This window comes from Peromyscus maniculatus, chromosome 15 (genome assembly GCF_049852395.1).
Source record: "Peromyscus maniculatus bairdii isolate BWxNUB_F1_BW_parent chromosome 15, HU_Pman_BW_mat_3.1, whole genome shotgun sequence".
Classification (NCBI taxonomy): Eukaryota; Metazoa; Chordata; class Mammalia; order Rodentia; family Cricetidae; genus Peromyscus; species Peromyscus maniculatus.
The window spans coordinates 69,602,392-69,625,127 of record NC_134866.1 but is presented as its reverse complement, the minus strand read 5'-3'; the positions used below and the strand labels follow the sequence as shown (position 1 = coordinate 69,625,127).

General features: G+C 43.0%; 1 protein-coding gene across 8 annotated transcripts in view; it reads left to right on the top strand.

Annotated features, from left to right (window-relative positions):
- Positions 1-22,736, top strand: part of Atg10 (autophagy related 10) — a 284,964-nt gene that overhangs the window by 158,351 nt on the left and 103,877 nt on the right. For all 8 annotated transcript variants that reach the window (XM_076552043.1, XM_076552041.1, XM_006980473.4 and 5 more), the window contains one exon: positions 12,721-12,859. In XM_076552043.1, coding sequence (XP_076408158.1) covers positions 12,721-12,859 — 139 coding nt within the window. The remainder of the gene's footprint in view (positions 1-12,720; positions 12,860-22,736) is intronic.

Sequence of the window (22,736 nt, the reverse complement as noted above, 5' to 3'; positions counted from 1 at the left end):
GAAGTTAGTCTAAAAGCCTCATCTGATAGCATTTTAATAAAATTAGCATTTTTCTTACTATGCAGATAATTCTTTGTCATTATGAGGAATCAGAAAAAGACATTGATTCAGTATTACCAGCTTAAATTTGTTTTATTTTCTTCTTTGGAAACTCTGTTGAATGTTGATGTGTCATTAGCAATGTAAGTAGAAGAAGAGGTAGTGTCCTGACTTGGTAACAGGGACACATGGGGCCCAGCACTTGGAAGATAAGCCGCTCCTTCCTGGAGTAAGTTCTGTCATCTTAGAGAGGTTACAAGGCCCTTGTGATGTCCACAGCTCGTCTCCCCTCAGTACAGTGGGCAGACGCCCACAGGGCATATTCCAAGGGCTTCCAGGAAAGCCACCCTCACCTCCCCACAGACCACAGTCTCTGCACACAGACTATATGGCCGGTGATTCATGAAGACCTCTCCATTCCAGAAACTTTCTCTTAAAAGGCAAAGATTCTTGGTAGGATTAATATCGCCAGGCTGTGCTATTTACCATGGGTGACTTTGTCGAGCTCTTTGCTGTGGAGATCACATGAGAAGGCTAAAGGAGAGAGTAAGGCCATGGGAATCAGGGAGAGGAGGCCAAAGACCAGTTTTGCCATAACTTTGCTGAATAGTAGTCTGGGTTCCGGCATGCTTGCAAAACAGTCCAGTCAGGTATGGGGAATGCACAAAAACTGCTCCTATGTCTCCATCACTGAAAAGTAAATATAGGTTTGTGTTTGTGCCCCCGCTCCACTCATTCGTCAGAGAGTCAGGTACCATGAACTATCAAAACATCCAAAGTTAACTGAGGCCCAGATCGTCTGTTTGTAGCTCAGCACAGTGTACCTGTCCACCGGACTGAACAGGATTGTCCCTTGTTCAGTCCTGTTCAGTTAGTGCAGCTATTGTTTCTCAGACTCGGGCCTTCAAATGATTCCTGCAAAGAAACCCCAATAAGCAACCAAAGTGTAATATAGAAAACAAAGTCTGAGCCGGGCGATGGTGGCACACGCCATTAATCCCAGCACTCGGGAGGCAGAGCCAGGCGGATCTCTGTGAGTTCGAGGCCAGCCTGGGCTACCAAGTGAGTCCCAGGAAAGGTGCAAAGCTACACAGAGAAACCCTGTCTCGAAAAAAAAAAAAAAAAAAAAAAAAAAGAAAACAAAGTCTAAGCAGATTTTTCAAAACTTGCCTACCCGAGTTTGAAATTAAGTTATTTTAAACATGGACCTAAATTTACTACTGAGGATGACTCACTTCTCCCTGTGTGTACTGCACTTAGAGGTCATATGAGCCAATCACTGCTAGCAGTTCACTGAAAAGCACCCAAAACTTGAGGACTAACCTTACACAAACAGAGAAGGGCACACCTGTTGACACACTTGCCCTGTCCTGGCACCACCACGTGGCATATTATGTAAGCTTGTTGGCATCCTTCCCGTGTCCTAGGGCATCCCGCTGGTAGCCAGGGCATGCCTGTTCTCATACCTTTGTCCCAGACTTCCCTTGGCATTCTGGGTACACATGTTCGCATGTGTGCCATGTCCCACTGCCACCATGTAGTGGCCTGGGCTCGCCTGTTTGCACACCTATACCCAGGTATATGTAGATTTGTGTAAAGATGAGAACGAAGCTGTTGCTGGCAGCAGAAAGACATAGGAGCGAAACTGAGTGTGGCCCAAGGCTACCTGGGCTGCAGCAGGAGTTAAGAAGAGGTCTGGATGCTCCCAGTTGATGGTGAGGGGTTCTCAGTGATGACAGTTTGGTGCATTTTCACAAAAACAATTGCTAAAAATCTGCCTGGACAGATCATGAGCTCACTGAAATAAACATGATCCCTGGAGCAGAGCGATTAAAATATGCAGAGGCTCGCTGCTATAGAAAACTCAAGTTTATACATAAAAGACCTGGAAAACATTGTAATCTTACAAACTAAATTTATAGAAGAGGTTAAATCCTATACACTCTGAAGACGATGAACGTTTTATCTAAATCTCATCTGTTGTAGTTGTCATTTTACAGTACTTATGTGATTGATCATTATTTGTACGTCTTCACTTTAGGGCAGAAGACTGTCCCTGCCCTCTCTGGTTTCCAGATCCGAGGGGCTGCTGAACACTGCTCTGCTGCCTATTTAAATGTGGTTTTTTTTTTAATTAAAATATAATTACTTCATTTTCCTCTCCCTCTTTTCCCTGCAACCATTCCCCTGTCACCCCATCTCACCCCATCTCAAATTCATGGCCTCTTTTTCCTTTATTATCATTGTTACAAACATGAATATATACATAGAAACTTGTGAGTCTATTTAGTTTAGCTTGAGTGTCTGTGATTTCAGGGCTGACCACTTGCTAGCTAACTAGTTAGGGGCTCGTCATTAGGGAAGACTAGTTTTCCCTCCCAGCAGTCGTTAGCTGCCCGTGCTTCTTTGGTTGAGGGGAGGGTCCCGTGAGACGTCCCCCTTCCAGGTTAGCCTGGCTCCCCATCTTGTGATTGATCAGGACTTGTTTAGGCAGTTACGTTTCTGTGGTGTCATGGGTGAAGCTCCCTTGCCATTTTAGTGAATGACAGTCTCATGCTGCCTACTTCTATGTAGCCCACAAGCTATAAAAACATGGTTTAGAAAATCAAAACAATATTTCTTGACACATTAAAATGATGTGAAATTTAAATTTTAGTGTCCATAAATAATGTTTTGTTGAGACAAAGCCACACTTGCTGATTTGCACATTTCCAGGCTGCTTTCATGCTTTGAGCGTTTTGATAGAGTGCACAAAGCCTGGAGTTTTTGTTCCCAGCCCTTTAAGAGCATGTTTTGTGACCCTTGATTTGGGACATAGAGATACTCTGAAACATTTGTTGATGAATGAATGAGTTAATAGTTACTTTTCTATGTGCCAGGCAATTTCCTCAGTACCCTATTTGATGTACATTGATTAAGGGGACTATCTTAGTCAGTGCTCTATTGCTGTGGAGAGACCCCCATGACCATGGCAACTCTTATAAAGAAAAGCAGTTAATGGGGCGGGCTTGCAGTTCAGAGGTTTAGTCCATTAACATCATGGCAGGAAAGCATGGCGGCATGCAGGCAGACGTGGTGCTGGAGGAGCTGAGCATTCCACATCTGGATCTCCAGATCTCCAGGCAACAGAAAGACAGAGAGCCACAGGGCCTGGCTTGGGCTTTTGAAACCCCAAAGCCCACCTCCAGTGATGCACTTCCTCCAGCAAGGCCACACCTACTAATCCTTTCAAATAGTGCCACTCCCTAAGCACTTAGATGTAAGAACCAATGGGGGCCATTCCTATTCAAGCCACCACAGGGACTGTGAGAGTGAAGGGCAACTCAAGTTCCAACCCAGATTCCGTGTCCTTTTTCTACTTGACTTGCTCTCCAGTCTTGGTGGTTTTATCTGAGGTTTTAGATGTCTTCTGGCAACTTCATGGAAAGTTTTATTTTACTCTCATTTATAACAAAATAAGACTATTTAAGAGCAGCAGCCACACTTTTGCCACAGCATAGGCATTGTGCCTAGTAAATGGTAGGGTCTCTTGGAAACCGCTGTGGAGTTCTATAGAGCTCCAGGACAGCTAGGGCTACACAGAGAAACCCTGTCTCGAAATAAGCAAAACCAAACCAAAACAACAACAACAAAAAAAAACAAGCAAACAAACAAGCACATAGACCCCTGCTCACTTGCTATGATCCAGGGAGGTTTGCGGACGGGAACGGAATGAATGACTCTTCTGAAGGCTCTGTGGGATGTTCTTGATCACACCCGTGGTGCTGCTAGTGTGGCTAGTGAGAGGACTCCCGCTGCCAGACACAGGGCAGTGCCACAGTGTCTGCCTTTAGGTTTGTCAGGGCGCATGATCTTCACTCTTGCAGTCTCCTTCACTCTTACTCACTTTGTAGTTTTGAGTATAGAATTTTATTCATATATGAATTGTTGATTCGTGTGACATCTGAAATCCTGCTTCCTTAAGTTAAAGGAATGCTGTATTTCTTTAGAAAGTGGCTCCAGCCAAACTTTAGCCCATTGGATTTAATTATCATCACCCTTCTAAGGGTTAGCATTTCCTATCCCCTTGGGAAATTAGTGTCTTGTCCTAGGATGGACAAAACAGGAGGGCAGAAGGAGTCCACCAAGTATATGGTCAGGCCTCAGTTAGTTTCTGCTTATAAAAACACAATAAAATCAAGTAAGGATCTTGGGTGGATTTTTAGGGATAGGCAAGTTAATGTCTATGGATCACTGCTTATTTTTGTTCATAGAGTATTACTGGCATGTAGTTGTGTCCATTTTTAAAGGTTTGTTTTTAATTGTGTGTGTGTGTGTGTGTGTGTGTGTGTGTGTGTGTGTGTGTGTGTGTACCTGCATGCACGCGCCTGTGAGTGCAGGTACCCACTAAGTCCAGAAGAGGGCATCAGATCTCCTGGAGCTAGAATAACCGATGGCTGTGAGCCACCTGACGTGGCTACTGGGAAGTGAACTTGGATCCTCTGTAAGAGCAGTATGCACTCTTAAAGACTAAGCCATTTCTCCAGCCTTCATGTCCATTATTTATAAATTGTCAGTACCTCTTTGATAGTACGGTTCCAGCTGCCTTACTATGGTCTAAAAGCCTAAACTACTTATTATCTAACCCTTAAAAAATGATTGCAGGTCTGTGAAACTAAAGCTCAGAAAAAGTAAAAGGATTGCATAATTGAAGGAAGGGAAATGTGAAGATAATAAACTCCTTCATATTTTGAGAAGATATTATATAATAAACAGTAACTCTTGGTTCTTACTTTTCCTTAGAAATGAGTCGAATGCTGCAAACAGTTGACAATAAAGGTAACAGTAAAGCATAGACCGCCGCATTAGACAAACCTCTCATACTAGTGTGTACATGCATGGTATAACATTTATTCCTCTTGGTTACCCCAGCTCCACTGTTAGTGATTCTTGTTGATTAGTGTTATCAGTCACAGATCTGATGCTGAATGTATAACTGATAGAAAAATAACACAGGAAACCACTAATGGCCATTACGAAAGAGTAAGTCAGGGAGAAGAGGGGGGATGATGGTGACTTTGAATAGGATCAGATAGAGGAAAGGGACAGTGAGCTGGGAGAGAGGCAGTAGCGAGGATTTGAGTCACTAGAGGTCTGTCAGGCTCCCACTCAGGACAGCAGGTGAAGCATTAGTGCCTCCAGCTGTTAGCGAAGGCCGGCTTTGGAATCTTGGTAACTGGGCTTTGCCGGCTCTCTAGCCCTGTGGTGCAGAAAGGTAGAATCCCAGAGTGGGTCCTCTGTATCTATGTGAGGCAAGGCTTCCTGGAGTCATCCATTACCGCCTACATAGCATCATCAGGAACATCACTAAAAGGTGACCTCTTCGATCTCGGCCTAGAAAGTCTGAGAGGAGAGCCCAGGAACACATCTGTTTAGCATTCAGCCTCCCCAAGAATCAGATGGTCTTTGCAGAGTGGAGGAGTCCTGGGCTTGGAGCCTACAGGCTTAGGTTTTTGTCTTGGCTCCGTTGCTTAGTTGCTGGGATACTGTGGACAGTCTTCCTAGAGCAAAGGAACAACTGACATAATGCACATCACTTTGTCATATAAACCCTCCCATTGCTGCTTTCTTAGGTAGCATGTACAAGGCAGCCGACAAGAAACTCCTCTACCTGATTTGTGAAGTGTAAAATACCTAAAAATCTTCTGTCTTCCTTTAGTCTGTCATTATTTATATAAGGAATTTCAGATTTTCAAATTCCTCATCCTGCTAATTCTTTTGCACTTAGCTATGTAGAGATCATAAAAGAAAAGGATCTGCTCTTTAACAAGGCTGTATGAGCCTTCTGGTGTTTTTGGTTTTGGTTTTGTTTCTAGGAAAGTAGACCCTGTTGTTATGATGGAAGGGGTAATTGCCCTTAACATCCAAGGTCCTGTGAAGCAGTATTTCTTCTTGCCACGGGAGCTGAACTCTCTAGTGTGGACTCTGATAGTCAGCCTCTTCCACACTTGTACCTGCACTCAGCCTTTTTCCTTGCGGAACTAGCTCCAGGCATTAGCAGGGCTGCTGTCTCCTGTGTGGTCTTTAAGGAAACAAGAACTGAGAACCACACAATTGGGATAGCTGTAAACATCCAGAAAATTACCAGATGTGCTCTGCCAGGTTTCTGGGCCCTCCCCTCCCGTCTCCCCCTTCAGCACACAGTCTGCTGAGAAGGATTTCATTTTTCACTGGAGAGGGAATCTTCCTCTCGGTGGGAACCCACACTGGCCATGATGATGCTAATATAAAAGGCGAGCGACGCACCACAGCCCCCTCCCCTTCCTACATTGGTAGTTCTGGTGATAATAACCCTGGTAAAGAGGAGCCTGGCTAAGGTGTCCCCCGTGGACCGACCATCTGTGACCACTGTGGTTTCGGGGCTGCCTGCCTTGCATGGCATACTGCCCCCTGTGTGCGGGATACAACTTGCACGTTTCTAAGAAAATGATATAATTAGCAAAGCTTCTTTTGATAGTCACTAGCTCAAAAGCTACAGAGGTCATGAACAAAGTCACTCCAGTAATTAAGAGAGTGAAAAGACCACCCACGGTAAAATGAGCCATGGGGGAAAAAAAAGAGTTGGCTGCTTAAAGTCCCACAGATTATTTTTATAACTCAGATTAAATATTATCGTTAACTTTTTTATTCAATAACTGCCTTTTATTGGGTCTGTCAAAAGGCCTCATCCGTCTTTACTTCTGAAAATACTACAAGCCTGTTGGTTCAGGAATCTTAGCAAATAGTTTGTTACATAGCATATCTTGCTGTTGTGATTAGATGCTCCATATGACTACTCATGAACACAGCACAAGACAGCCTTGGAACCAGCGTGGGCCCACTGCCCCTCCTTGGCTCATGGCTATGGAATTTGCGCCACTGACATTAGATTTGAATCCAAGACCTGGCAGAAAATAAAGGAGTTGACCCTTTTTCCTTGCAGGACATTGAACACAGAGCTCATCTCTACGCCTGCTCAGTAGGAGTAAGAGATTATCAGTGATAGGAGTTTACCATTTCTCTCTTTAATTACTTCTCCCTGTAGGATAAACTGAGATACAGATCTCATTTCCAAAGCTCAACATTCTATTTGGATTTGCTTTCAATAAAATATCTATGAAGTGTCTTCAGCATGATCCCTACTTAATGGGATTTAGTTGTTAAGCTTAATTCATATCAGATTTACTAAATGAGAGATCACTGTCAACTTATTGTTAATTGAATTCAATAAAATCAAGGTTTCTGTAATTAATGTGAACTACTTAATCTTTTAGCTTCATGAATGAATATAATTTTCTGAATATAGGTTTCATCTCATTTAATAAATTTGTAACATTTCAAAGAAAATAAATGTATTGTGAGTTCTTTTTCTAATAACTCTTATTTTCAAATTGAGTAAATCCAAATATTTTAAACACTACATAATGGAAAAAGCAAAACATTAGACTAAAAATGTTAGTATGTTTTGAGTATCAGTCAGAATTCAGTGTAGTAATAATTGAGAGATGGCTTAGTACAGCTGTCGAGCGACTTCTGTGAACAGCCATCTCTTCAGTCCATGAAGAGAAGCGCAGGAGAGCCTAGAGACCATCCCCTCCAGCTTGCCTTGATGAAGCAGCATGTGTTTGGGATGCCTTTCAGGAGTGTGGGTGACACAAAGCAGTGGAATCAGTGAAAAGCTGCTGTGCCCTGGCTTCTTAGAGATGCCTTATCTGTGGAGCTTCCTACCCTACGAGCTGGCAGTCCACCCAGGAGGCTTCGCTTCTCCAGTTTACTGCTTATATAACCTTGGAGAGGAGCCTTGTAACTCATGTAACTTTGGTGAGGTTCCTGGCTCCTATTTCATCGATTCTTATGAGTCTCCCTCCTTCCTCCAGAAGGGAAAGTTCCAATTCAGAGGATAAATGCTATGCAACAGTACAAAATGTAGTGGCTGCAATGCCAGCCTGTGCCTCTGACTCCCGGGAAGCCACTGCACTTCGGGGCCTTGTTTTTATATGTGAACAGAGAGTGTTGGGCTAGATGGGAAGATTCAAGTTCCCTTTGCTGTTAATTCTCTGATTCTGTTTACTCTAACATGATGTCAGAAAATCCCCTCTGTTTTTACTTGGAGGACGTAAGTGTTCACAAGAGTTGATAAAGCAGTTAAATGAATACACTAGGACCCGTCAGGCAATCCCTAAACTCACTGCTTTGTGACCAGTCATGCTTCTCTGACTTCAGCCTACTAATTCCTCGGATTATTTTAAACAAGTCCTAGACATTGGGTCCTCGTTAATCCCGTGTCTCCTCTGCCGTCTGTGTGGCTAGCTCCTTCGAGTCCTGGAAGTCCTCAGAGAGACTTGCGTGCATTTCCTCAGTTTCTCTCATGGTAATTTCATGCAAAACTGTGGTGAACTATGACAACTGGAATGTTGACACTGACACAATAGACCGAGCTTACTCAAATGCCCAGCTTCACTTAAGAGTGTGGGGGGGGGGGGTGGGGTGGGGGGAGTAGTCTATGAAATGTTCTCATTTGGATGAGGGTGTGTCTCTATGACCAGACACTGTAGCTGCCAGTGAGAACAGTGATTGACTTGAGACTTTTACTGGGCTCTTCATAAAGCCTGTTTGTCCCCTTTCCCTTATTTCTTGAGCTTCATAACTCTTCCAGAGAACCATGATTGTAAATGTCCTGTGTCTACCCCAACACATTCCTGAGTTCTTGATTTGAGTAAGGTTGAAAGGTATTCTTACTCATCTGGTAAGGCTATGTCCCAGATAATCTGTTTCTGCAGCTTTCTGCAGAAATTAAAGACCCATTTGCTTATATTTACTATGTGTCTTAAGAATTTCAAAATGATGGACCAGGGAGATGGCTAAGTGGGCACAAATGCTTACTCTGTAAGTATAAGGGTCTGAACCTAAACCCCATAATACACACCAAATGCCAGGCCGTGGGCGCCTATAACCTTAGCATTTGTGGGGAGATAGAAGCACGTCCCAGAATTCACTGACAACTTCTGCTTAGTAAGAGACCCTGTCTCAAGTCAATAGGGTGGAGAGCAGTAGAGGAGACACTTGTCCTGCACTTAGTCTACCCACGTGCATGTGAGCACACGCGTGCGCATACACACACACACACACACACACACACACACACACACACACACTAAAGAGTGGTGGTCTAAGATGAAAAGTAACTCAAGATTATAAACATATACATACCTTCCACACCTTTGAATTATAGTCATAGAAATATTTCAAATACAAGAGGAAAAGAAGCACTAAGGGGCATCTGAGGAACTGGTCACACTGTCACATGCTTGGGGGCTTCCCTCTTAGGAAGCTGAGACGATGAGATCATGAGCTGGAGTCTGTCCTGGCCTGTGTTGCCAGCCTCTGTCTCAGGTATCTGAGAATATAGACTAAATGATAATTTAGATAGACTAATGATCTAAATGTTAATTTAACAACTTTTGTCTTTATAAAAAAATTAATGTATTTGTGATTATTTAAGATAAGTTGGGGGCTGGAGAGATGGCTCAGAGGTTAAGAGCACTGACTGCTCTTCCAGAGGTCCTGAGTTCAATTCCCAGCACCCATGTGGTGGCTCACAACCATCTGTAATGAGATCTGTCACCCTCTTCTGTGTACATAATAAATAAATAAATCTTAAATAAAAAAAAAAAAGATAAGTTGGGTTTTGCAAGAGGCTTTCTACTGAAGGCATGGGAGTCAGAAACCGCAAACAGAAAATGTGCAGGTTTGACTATATATATAAATATTAAGAAAACCTTTGTAATAAAGGTTCAATAAGTTGTTTGCAAGAAAACTGAGTAAAAACATACATGTGTATATGTGTTACACATATTCTTTTGCAAGTTAATTTTTCTAGGATGTAGACATATTTCTCTCTAATAAGTTATTTCTAATATGCAAAGAGTTGATGTAATTCCATAAGAAAATGCAAACTCATCATCAAACACTTCACAGAAGAATGCACATTACCAACCACATACAAGTAAACATTTGCCTTCAGTGAGACACAAGAAAGCAGAAATTGAAACAAAAATTGGAATTTAAAAACTCATCAAATGGACAGAGTGAAAACCAGTACTCAGGATTAATTAGATATGGAAGAGGGGCCTGAAAAGTTCCCATACCCCGATATTGGGCTTCTACACCGATACAATCAATCAGATCAGGCTGAATTAAAGTCCAGGTTTAATCTGAGCAGAGCAAAGAAACTCCAGGTGACTCTGGGGAAGGCAGAGAGGAATCACGAGGCAGGTCTGGCAACCAGGTCTTAAATGCCCTGTAGGTGTGGTCTTGAGCAGCCCGGGGGAGGAGCTGGACCTTGGTGGGCTTTCTGAGGGTGGGGTTTGGAGAGGGCGGCTCCAGGGGAGATCCCCAACAGGGGCCTCATGGAAGGCTCTACCACAAGGCATGCCAAGCCCAAAGGCGGCAGAGCCACACAACTGTGGATGGAGACCAGGAGCCAAATGACTCCTTCCTCTTTGTAGGTTGATTTCCTCAGCTCCTTTGTCTTGTTGGAAAGCTGACTAGTACACCTAGTCACTAAAAAAATTAAAAAGCATTTCACTGTACAAATACATAAACAGTGAGAGTCCCAACATTCAGCTCTTCTCTACTTCAGATGTGTACCATTTTAAACAAGCAAGTTTTCCTTTCTCCAGATTTTTTAGCGCGCACACACACACACCTCTTCTCCACCCCTTACCTCCTCCCCATTGAATCATGTTATGTATAATATGGTCCTAGAGATTTTCATATTCAGATTTTGCCATTCTCTGCTCTATCGTTGTAGACTTAATGTCTTCACTATATGCCGTGGCAGAACTATGTCATAGCTGGCGTTTCCAAAAAACATTTCTTTATTGCTAAATATTTTAGGTTGATTATGTAATATTCTTCTACTAAATTAAGCTGCAATGATTATCCTAGCTCCTATGTCCTTGTACTCTGGTTTTTCTGTGGTACAGATTTCCAACAGTGAAACCACTGTATCAAAGAGTAGGTATGTTTTTAAATGTAAGATACACTGACAAACTGTCCTCAGCAAAAAGCTGTATCAAGTTATATCACCAGCAAACATGGCTGAAAATATACATCTTTTCAAGATTCTACCTTCAAATAGCACCATGGGTGACAAACAGGCCTTTAATACATGGCTCTATGTGGACATTTAAGATACAACCCAAACAAAACAACAAGTTACAATTCTTTTATTATGTTGAGAAATGAAAGAAAGTATAAATGTGAAATAAGCCCATTGTGGACCAAAGAGAAAGAATTTGGTTAAAAATTTATTGCAACAGATCTTGACGCTCATGGCTAAAATTAAATAAACAGGAAAAAAAACCACCCTCTTTCTTGTTATTGTATTAATTGTGTCTGGCCTATTTAGTTGAGTGACGTCTCTGGTTATTTAATTCATTGTGTTTATTGGCGGTGTTTACAGGTGTTTGGTGGCAGCTGTTTTGTAAACACTCCCATCGTGGTCTACCCACTAGTGTCTCCCCGAGAACTGACTGCGAGTGGGAAATTAGGAAAGGAGATAGAGATCTGGAGAGCGCACTTCCTTTATCTCCACAGGCAACCTTATTCCATATTGATAAAGTTTGCAATCTCCTCTTTGGTTCTTTCTGGTTGTTCGTTGTTGCTGTTCCTGTCTTAATGAGAACTTGAAATGAGCCAAACCCACTTGCTCCATTCTTTCTACTAATTTAATTGCAAAGGAGGAAATCTTCAGCCCAAATAAATAAGTGTGCATGGATGCACCCAGAAACCCTGATTCAACATGTCCAGTCAACTGCTTCTACAAGTTAAGATACGTCCTTAAGAAATGTCCGTGCATGATAAAAAACAAAACAAAACAAAACAAAAAAAAACGAACAAACAACAACAACAACAAAAGCAGAGATAGCAGCCAGGGGAGCTCAATTCGCTGAGAAGTGGATGGAAGAACTCTCACACATCTGCTTACAAAGCCTGGTGTAACTTCCTGTCCCTGTGTACCAGCGGCTGGGCCCTAAATCAAGATGTATAGCGAGCGCTAGCAAAGGTACACACAATAGTGAAGAAAGCAGAGTCATTCGGGGTTGGAAATGCACCTAACCAACTCAGACTCTTGCAAAATAACTTTATTATTCAGAATGGAGCTGGGGATTGTTGAGCACACAGTGAGTCATCTTTGGGCACGTACAACAGAACCTGCAGGGGCGTTTCCTGCCGCGGTTCAGTTGTCAGGGTGGCTTTAGCTCTCCCAGGTAAAGAATAAAGTAGCTGCTGCAGCCAGCATCGTGTTGCTGAAATCACACGGTGAAAACTTCGGAATCACTGCTGCAGTAATTTTTTTGTGCTGCCCCTGCCCCCACCCCAGCTCCCCACGCCCCACCTCGTTTCTCTGCCCGGAGTTGCCCTGTTTCCCCAGAACAATCTGGATTCACTTTGTGCTGATGTTTTCTGGTTTTACTGTTTACCTAGGACTCAGATGTTAAGTGTTAGTGTGGGTAACTCCCGTTTTCTTACCTCAGAGCCTGGTATTTACTTAACTGTTACTGTGCAAGAAGAGAATTTTCCCCTCCCCGTTTGCCCTTGTTTATTTTTAAATCAACAAACACAGTTTGACTTTGTCTCCGCTTTCTTTTCTTTCAGGAGAATTTAGAGCTCCCGGTGGATGATTCTGAAGTGACGGAGTCCGCAGCAGCGTCCGAAGCGATTAAATACGAGTATCATGTCTTATATTCCTGCAGCTACCAAGTGCCCGTTCTTTACTTTAGGGCAAGCTTTTTAGGTAAGACCATGTCTGAAGCTGAAAGGGAGTTCATAACATTTACATATAAGGCAGGAAACATACTTGGAAAATCATTTTTGAAAGGAAAAAAATAGAGTTAAAAATAAAAAAAAGCTGTGTGTGAGGTAAGCTTTTACCAGAAAACTTTCTCATACTTCAGAAAGAAAATCAAGACTTCCTATTGAATGACATCATCCCCACCTTCAATCTGATCTTCATGGTTTTTGGCCTCTTGCCTGAAGTTGACTAAGGCCCCTGGCCCTTCTTGACTTTAAACAAGCAGCAACAACTTAAAGCTGTGATGTTTATTTACTTGTAACTTTGCAGTAAAAATTTCGTTCTATTTCAAGCGTTGCCGTTGTTTCCAAAGCTCCTTAGGCTTCCTTCACCAAGAGCTCCTGACTGCCGCGAGAGATGTTTATTAGTTAGCCGAAGGTGTACTGAGCACTTCCTTTAGCCGTCTGTACATCTCAAATGCCTTAGTGTCACGCAGTGCTGTTACTTAACTCATTCTCCTGCCAAGAAGGCGAACACCCCGTCTCCTTGGGGCCCCTGCTAACAGAGCTTATTTAGTGGCAGCCACGTGGTGTCCTCGCCTTGCAGCTCAGGGGACTTCTGAGTATGCACTGGCCGAACGGGGTCAGCCTCAGCAGGCCTTGTCCTGGCCTCCAGACTATTCAGAGCTCCTGCCCAGCCCACCTCCTACCCACGCCTCCTTTTGTACATGGCTTTCTCAGCCATGCTTTGTATTTGGAGGAGACTTCTGGATAGCTAAGATGTCTGAAGTTAGCCAGTGATATTTTATTTTTAATTAAAAAGTAGCTTAAGCTGCTTTCGATGTGGGTTTCGTGGGTTTAATCACTCGCTGCCTTATATTGTTTAATGGTCTCTAGTTCTGCAGTGTTGGCGGTTTAACCAGCACTTAGGATTTAAAACAAGAGCAAATTCCTACAGACTCCCTGGTGAGGAGATTTTAATCTGAGGTGCAGTTCCTGAGAACTAACAATTTGGGGTAAATTTTCAACCTGGGACTTGAGGACTGAGGACACTGATGGTTTCCTAACTCTCAAACCCTTGCAGCAGATTCGCCTGTATGATTATTACTGACCTTTAAAACACTCCCCTTCTTGTGATTATATTTGGAGTCCAGAGGTTAAAGAGGACTCCTTGTCTGTACGCTGTGCTCTGTAACAAAAGGTGGCGGGTGTATTTGTTATGTGGGGTGGAGGTGTGGGGAATGCCTTGCCTGGCTCTAGTTTGCAGTGGTTGCTCTACCTAGCACCTTCTAGATTCAAAGGCAAGTCCGGGCTACAGGTAGAGGACCCAGGAGGTGGTTCTGGTTCGTCAGTCCTGTTTTCTCATGTAATCAGTATTCACTGTAAGCAGTTAATCACCAGAGACGAGTTCCCAGAGACAAAACAAGTCGTTTGGCTTGTCAGCATCAGGCATGTGAGGGGTTGAAACATGGCTGCCTCTAGTTGGAAGTGGGTCTTGCTGAGGCTGGCGGATGAGCTCACACAGGCGCTGTTCTCTGCGCGTGCCAACAGCTCCCCTTACAGCACAGCTCAATGATTGTTCCTGCAAGTCTAATTATATTTTAATGACATTAGTGTGCTGCCTGCATGCCCTGCTGCATGGTGATCTTAGTCCTTAAAACACACATACACAAGTAGCATTCTGGTTCTATTTATAGAATTTTAAGATGGCCTTCATTTGTGGCTTATAAAGGAAACCAAAGAGGTCATTTATTTTATGTGGAAATGTTTTCCCTGTCTCTCATTCTGTCTTGTATAGGATTGGGGTTTTGTTTAGTTCTTTTTATTCCAGAATTCATTTAGTATTTGTTTAAACACATTAAAATATGAATTTATTTTTTATAAAGCATATTGAAATGTTTTCTTGTAGAGAAAAATGAAAAACGCTTCTTTCCTTTATCAATCTTGTACTTTGAAATTTTTGTTTTTACCTAACTTAAACTCAGGGGCATTCTAAAAATGTGTCATTCTTCGCTCATGAGTCATAATTTTTCATTTATTCCCCCAGCCCAGTCCTTCACATATCCTGTTAGCCTGGCTGTTTGTGTGCTAATGGCCTCTGGTGGTGTGGAGAAGTATTCCTAACGTCTTCCTTGTTCCAGGTCCAGGTTTTTCTTTGTCTCCTTCCAGAGAATCCGACCTAGAAACAGGATGATTGTAAAACTTCTTGCCCAAGGGCCTTTTCTTTTCTTTCTTTCCTTTTTTTTTTAAGTTGTTATTGCAGAAATAGTTCATTTGTCTTGTCTGTGACAGAAGTTAGTGTCTTTTGTGTCTGTTAGTCAAAATCAATTTCTCTGCTTAACTTTGAATTTTCTTTCTGTATCTTTAGTTTGCTTTTTTGTTTTGTTTTGTTTTGTTTTAATTTGGAAAAGCAAAGGACGGAGTTGGTAATTCCCATAATAGAAATTTATGTTGCCCCTTTTATCCACTGGTTTAGATTTCTGTCTGGACCTGTTTTGCTTCTTGAAATGCAAATCCACTGTACCCCGGGTTCCTTTTATTCCCCTATATGATTCAGTTTCTGCCAGACCAGCTGCTGCCGGAGACTCAGCTAACCTGTGACTGTCCTTGTCACTACCACGTCATCCCATCACAACATCAAGAGTCGTGAAGGATCTTAACGTTGATGACTTACAAAGTGAGAAGCATTGTTTCGGGGTCTGTGCATGGTCCTTACATGGCATTCGAACACATGCATACCCCACTCATCTTGCTAATTTTGTTACTCACAATGTCAACCGTAGAGGAGCATCAACAAATGCTTGTCAGATGAATCAATAGTGAAGAATCTAAGCATTTCTAATTATAGCCAAAAGACTGAAATATTGTGATCATGGTGCTGTTCTCCTGCTGTGACAGGTCATAAGGAAGAAGGGATGCTGTCTTCTCCAGGAGGCCTAGGGTCCAAACCATTTATCCATCTTTGCAGTTTAATCTGTCAATCCTTAGAGACTCTAGAGATAGTAGACTAAGAAAGTGCAGCATCCGAGGACCCAAAGCATAAGTCCAGCCTGGCGGAGCAGCTGTGCTTTCTCTGTAAACATGCATCTTCATTTGATTCCTGAAGGCAGACAGCCAAGTTCAGATGCCTCAGGCCCATAGGAACATGGTTCCTCCTCCTCCTCTTTTATTTTCTCGTCTACTACTACTACTACGACTACTACTATTATTACTACTATTGAAACAGGGTCTCACTCTATAGTCTGGGCTGTCCCTAAACTCATAATCTTCCTGCCTCAGCCTCCCAAAAGCTTGTTTAGGGGTGAGCATCAACATGCCTACCCAGGAGCTTGGTTCCAAAGGGATCACATGGACTGAAGAGAAAGTGAGTCCTTCTGGGTGTTCTGTTTCTCTAACTGCTTTTGTCGTTGTAGGTTTGGGCGGGGCAAAGTTGGCACTCTTTGTCCTGCAGTCTTTGAGAGGCTGCAGATAGAAGACATGCGCAGTCTGGTCTCAAGTCGTATGAGCCTTGTGGTCTGTGAGCTGCACAGAGCCCCAGCCTTGTCGTGTATATGCTGGTGCCTAGCACTTTTTCTACCTTTCCCACGCGAGGTGCTGTACATTGACCAAAGGCCGCATGCGCCATTGGGGGCTCTCCCACTTAGCCCTACCCAACGTTTTTGAAGTACTGTGTATCTGGGTTGTTTGTACCGTGACAAAGCCGCCTTTTCTCATCATCTCTATTGTTCCACAGACTTTTTATGTCCCATTTTTCCTTGATGGACTTGGCTGGTAGCAAATGGCAAGTGTTAGAAATGTGGCTTAAAGAGTCTATTTATATCAAATGTCCTTGATCTCACCAGAGTCATGGTTTAAACATTCCTCCTGACATCTTAACTAGAGATTTTTATATTTATTCTGGATTGGATTCTGACTGATTTATTCCATTTCCCTTTTTTTCTTTTCCCTTTGTTCTTAATCTTTATTGAGAAATGGACCAAGTGGTTCTTCTCATTTTCAAATATTTAATTCTTTGGTTGACATATGTGTTCTTATGGGGAGCTGTTTTGACATAGTTCTTTAATTAGTCAGAAAGGCTGCTTTAGAATAGAGAAGGAAACATTTCTCCCATTCAGCAACTGAAGTCTGACTCATTGGCCCTGAGAGCAAGGATATAGAATTTAAAATGTACTCCAGATACTTCACATGGAAGATTTGTTCAGTTGTTATGGGCTTGAAAGATGCTCCCAGAGAAGGGAAATGAAAGAAACAGTCCAACAACAATTCTCCCTCCAGGGGAGGATAAAACAAAGCAAGAAAAGGTTAAGATAAGGAGGAGTGAAATCTGGAGTCCAGTGCTGATGTTGTGGAGGGGAAGGGAGGTAGGAGAGTGTTGTTCAGGAGTCAGAGCAGGAGGAAGTGCAAGAGGAGACTTAAAGGACCAAGACAGAGGTGAGTGGGAGGGAACTGAAAACTGGAGGCCAAGGATTCATAGCTCTGTCCAAGGACACCTAAAGGACAGTGCCGTGGGTGGGGCATGCCCAGCTTTGGGGACAGAGTGAGCAAGGCATTCCTGGGTATCAGTGCAAAGCAGTGTGGTTTAGGGGTGTCCTCTTAAGACAAGCATGGAAGAAATGGTTGAAAAGATAAATGGGGGTCAAATTATGGATGAGCTCGTGGACAGGAGGGAATTGAGACCTACATAATGAGGAAGAAGGAGAGCTAGACTGCATTTCCCAGAGATCAGAAGACACATGAATAAATGAAGGGTGAGGGGGAAATGGAGGGAAGGAACAGGATACTTTTGTTGTTAGCAGCATTACTACAATTTTAAAGTAGTGACCCCTTAGAAAAGATGAGCTGGAAAGAACATTCTCTCTATTTCCAGGGTAAAATTACTGCAGCTGAGTGGGAGTGAAGGTAGCTTATTTAGTAGAAAGAAAAAAAGGATAAGGCTGAAGCAAAAATGATTGAAGTAATTACTACAATAAGCAGAAAGTGGAAAATAAATTGACAGATAATTTAACTTAAAATCTCATCTGATTATATCAACCTTAAAGAAAGTTCATAAATTTATATTTTATTTATATAAACGGTAATAAATCTAGCAAAAGTCCCATCAGTGTAATAGAACATGAATTTGGTATATCAAAAAGAGAGTCTAGGGAATGAAATGGATTGTGAGGAACAAATAGTGTTATTAAGAAAAATAATAAAAAAAATAGTTAGCTAATGCAAAGAGGTACAAAATCAAAAGTCAAAATCATAGAGAAAACTTAGCAAATATGATTTGTGGAGTCCTATACATGTTTAAAACATGCTGTGAACTTAGAGAACAATAGGTTATCTGGTAGAACATGATAGGAATAGAATGTTACTGAAAAAATTCAAGTGATTATTCCACACCAAAGAAGAGTGAAAAGTGACATTGTTAGAGTTAACTAATGTGCATTGGCACCGAACACCACATGTGCATAAGACAAGGGAGTCGCGGAAGAGAACACACAGGCACGAAGACACCACACATGTATAAGACAAGGGAGTCGCAGAAGAGAACACACGGGCACGAAGACACCACACATGTATAAGACAAGGGAGTCGCGGAAGAGGACACACGGGCAAGAAGACACCACACATGTATAAGACAAGGGAGTCTCGGAAGAGGACACACAGGGCAGAAGACTCACGCTCACACCTGTGAAGGACTGCACGGCAGCTCGCTGGGCAGCTGGTGTCTGCACGTCCCTGTCAAGGAAACCCCCACTTACTACAGACAGAGTGAACCCCGCTTGAAACACCTACAAAAGCACAGGAATCCAGAGCCTGGCATGGTGGCACATGGTTGCAATCCCAGGACTGGACTTGGAATGGGAGGCAGAAGGATCAGGAGTTGAAGTCCAGCTTCAGCTCCTCAGCTGCCTAACAAGTTAAGAGACAAGCCTAGGATAAATGAGATCTTGTCTCAAACACAAGCACACACACACACACGCACACGCACACGCACACACACACAGCATGCATGTACACAGGCACAGATGAATGCACACACGCACTTGTATGTAGGGTTGTGTGTGTGTGTGCATGCATTTGTATACACATAATCAGAAAATGGACAAGTGAACTGAGTAGACAGTTGTAAAATGGAGAAATACAAATAGCTAGTTAAAGCTTTAGCTTTAAGGAAAATGAAACTCAAAATTATGTTGAGTAGTTTTGAATATATGTATTTGCAAGGCAGGTCTGACCATGAAGAAAAAGGATCCTTTAAATATTCTAGGTAAAAATGTAAATTAATGCAGCAACTATAAAAATCAAGTTACTCCAAAAAAAAATGATAAAACTACTATATGACCCAACTATGTCACTTCTAGATAAATAACCAAAGGACTCAAAGTCAGCATACAGCAGACATACATGTTTATACTAGAATATAGCCAAGTCATAAACTTAGTCTAAAAGGCCATCAGTAGGTGAATCAATGAAGAAAATGTGGGCATATATGCACAATGGAGTATTATGAAGCCATTAAGAAGAAAGAAATGATTACATTTGCAGGCAAATGAATGGAACTAGAGATCATGTTAAGGTAAGTAACCATAACTGTAAAATTTAAAAAAGAGAGGGAGAGAAAGACAGGAAGACAAAAATAAAAGGCTGTTAAGGAACAGAAAGGGGACTATGAGAAGGGCTAGAGTTGGATGTGTGGGTAAGGAGAGGCACGAATATAGTCAGTGTATCATTTCTATACATGAAAATGCCATAATTAAACCCACTACTTTGTATAATTCATAATAATTAATTTTTACCAATTACAAAACATATGAGTGTTGTTTGATGGTTTTGGCTCTTTACTCTTTTGGGAGGCCAGCTACCCAGCTCCCAGATAAATCACACATGGAGGCTTATTCTTAATTACAAATATCCAGCCTTAGCTTGGCTTGTTTCTTGCCAGCTTTCCTTAACTTATCCCGTCTACCTTTTGCCTCTGGGCTTTTCCCATTCTCTTACTTCTGTAAATCTTACTCTTACTCTGTGGCTTGCTGTATAGCTGGGTGGCTGGCCCCTGATGTCCTCCTCCTTCTCTGGCTACTTCTTCTCTCTCCTCCTAGATTTCTCCTTCTAGATATTCTGTCTGCCAGCCCCGCCCATCCTTTCTCCTGCCTTGCTATTGGCCGTTCAGCTCTTTATTAGACCATCAGGTGTTTTAGACAGGCACAGTAACACAGCTTCACAGAGATAAACAAATGCAACACAAACAAAAGTAACACACCTTAAATAATATTCTACAACATATGAGTACTTAGTTGTGTACAGCATTGCTTATTTTGAAAATAAATAACAAATTTTATAGACCATCGCTCACCCTTGCTTGATGCAATTAAAGCAGAGCTCTTTGCTCCTCTCTCAGAGCTCTCTGGAGACGGGGACTGTGTTCTCTGTGTGAAGAGGCTAAGTTGGGTGTGCAGTGAGGTTAGTCAAGGTGTTGGTAAAGGAGTAACTAAATTATGGTCCATGATACAGCATTGAGGAAGGTTTAAGGAAAGCCAGGAGTCCAAGTTGCTGAGAATTGGGGTACCAGGCTGGGAGTTGAGGTCCTCAGAGCAGTTTGAGCAGGATTAAAAGTAGATGTCTTCTGTTTGAGAAGCAGCAGGCGTAAGATTTTAGGTACCCATCCAGTCATGTTTCTCCAGAGTACTTGGTTGATAGTGTTATCTCAGGGTTGGTATCTCTGGTAGCTTGTGGGGCCACAGTTGCCTTCCTTAAGATACTTTTTTATTCAGCAGTTCCTCCAGAAGCTCTGGTGTTTTCTTCACTAAGGTAAATCCTTACTTTATTTATATGAGAGGTTAGAACTACTTGGCTTATGAGTTCTTAACACCATATATAGATCATTGAAGACTAAGAATTATTTTTTATGTGCTGTTGGGAATATGCCTCATGAAAATAGACAGTCACATAAATACTGTTTCTCATGTAACTAAAAAGCATATTACATGTACTTTTCTATGCAAATTATTCTATTCAAATTAGCATGAAAAAATTGGGTCTGCAGGCTGGAGAGGTGGCTCCGCAGTTAAGAACCTGAACTTGGTTTCCTAGCACCTACATGGTGATCTCAACTGTCTGTAGGTAGCTCCAGTTCCGGGAATCCAGCGCCCTCTTCTGGCCTCGGTGGATGCCAGGCATACTTGTGCTGAGTACACTTACATACATGCAAGCAAGCACTCATGCGTATACAATAAAAATAAATCTTTTTAACAGTTGGTTTTGATAATTATGAATAGACAGTCACTGAAGGATTTTGAATATGCTGTGTTAGTGAGATGAAAATAATGGAACATGACCATGAAAAGCAGAATAAGATTTGGAAATGGATCACAGAGCCACATGAAGATCGTGGAGTCCCAGTAGTGATTGCAGAGGGAAGCCCTTCGGCTTTAGTGATGAGGCGTCATCGGCCATCCGCTTGGTTCATAATCCCCCCTCCCCAGTTGGAAGTATGTTTGGACACTGAGAATTCAAACATCTACTGTATCTGCTTATATGGATTCCCATAAGGTGTTTTATATAAATGCAAAACACGTTTTCAGTGAATTTTAAAATTATGATTATTGTCTTTGTTTTTAGTAAGAATTGTGCCTATTTCTCTAGAAGTAATGCTGAACTTTGTTCTCATCTGTCCTTATCTTTGAAATACTAAACATACTAAAGTATGAAGATGTTTTTAGAATGTAGAGATGAATAAAGGAAATCAGAGATGAATGATACCTTCAGGGGAACTACCAGCCTAAAGGCAATAAGTCAGGCCTGAAATCCACTGTAAGAAATAAAATACGCTCAGGGCCACAAGAAGGGTTAAAAACTAACGCCCGAACTTGAGAGAGACTCAAGATGGCAGAGACAAGCAGACGCAGGTAGGCCTGTGGCAGCGGCCCGCGGAGGTAGACGGGTCCGGCGGCAGTGGCTGACAGGGACATTTAGGCCCGGCGGCAGCTGGCGGAGACATTCAGGCCCAGTGGCGGCCCACAGAGGTGTACAGGCCCTGCAGCAGAGATAAGCAGACGGAGGTGGACAGGACCGGTGGCGGCCGACAGAGACATTCAGGCCTGGCGGTGGTCCACAGAGGTGGACAGGCCACGCGGTGGAGACAGGCGGACGCAGGTCGGCGACTTGCGGAGGTGGAAGGGCCAGTGGCAGTGGCCGACAGGGACATACAGGCCCCGTGGCAGTTCGCAGAGGTGGATGGGCCAGGCAGCAGTGACGAGCAGAGGTAGGTAGGCCCGCGGCGGCAGCCGGAAGAGACATACAGGCCCATTGGCCGCCCACAGAGGCAGACAGATCCAGCAGCAGCTGACAGGGACATACAGGCCCAGCGGTGGAGACAAGTGGACGCAGGTGGGCCTGTGGCGGTGGGCCACAGGGGTGGACAGGCCCGGGGACAGAGAGGGGTGGACACAGCTTGGAACGGGGACGCCCCTAGCCCCAACACCTGGGGAAGAGGCTATCTCCGTGGGTCGGAACCAGGGCGAGTCTGGACACTCTGTCTGGGGACAACCCAGGTCCCAACTGCTGATCCTGTGAAACCCAACAACTTGGAGGTGTTGGTGAAACTACCCTGCTCAGCTGAAACCCATCTGGGAGAGGATTCAGATGCCTACAGTTTGAAGTCTGAAGAAACAAGATCAGCTGAGGAGTTGACAAATGAACAAAACGTGACCTGGGAACACAGAAGAAGGCGCTACCCAGTCACCAAACCAGATCACGAGCATCATAAGTATATAATTCACCGACTGAAATCAGCTGTCCCTGAAGAAACAGCCCAATAGCACCAATTTAACCAAGAACCCCTACTAAACCAAGACTAAAAATTAGAACAAGAGAGGCACTCTCAGACACAGACA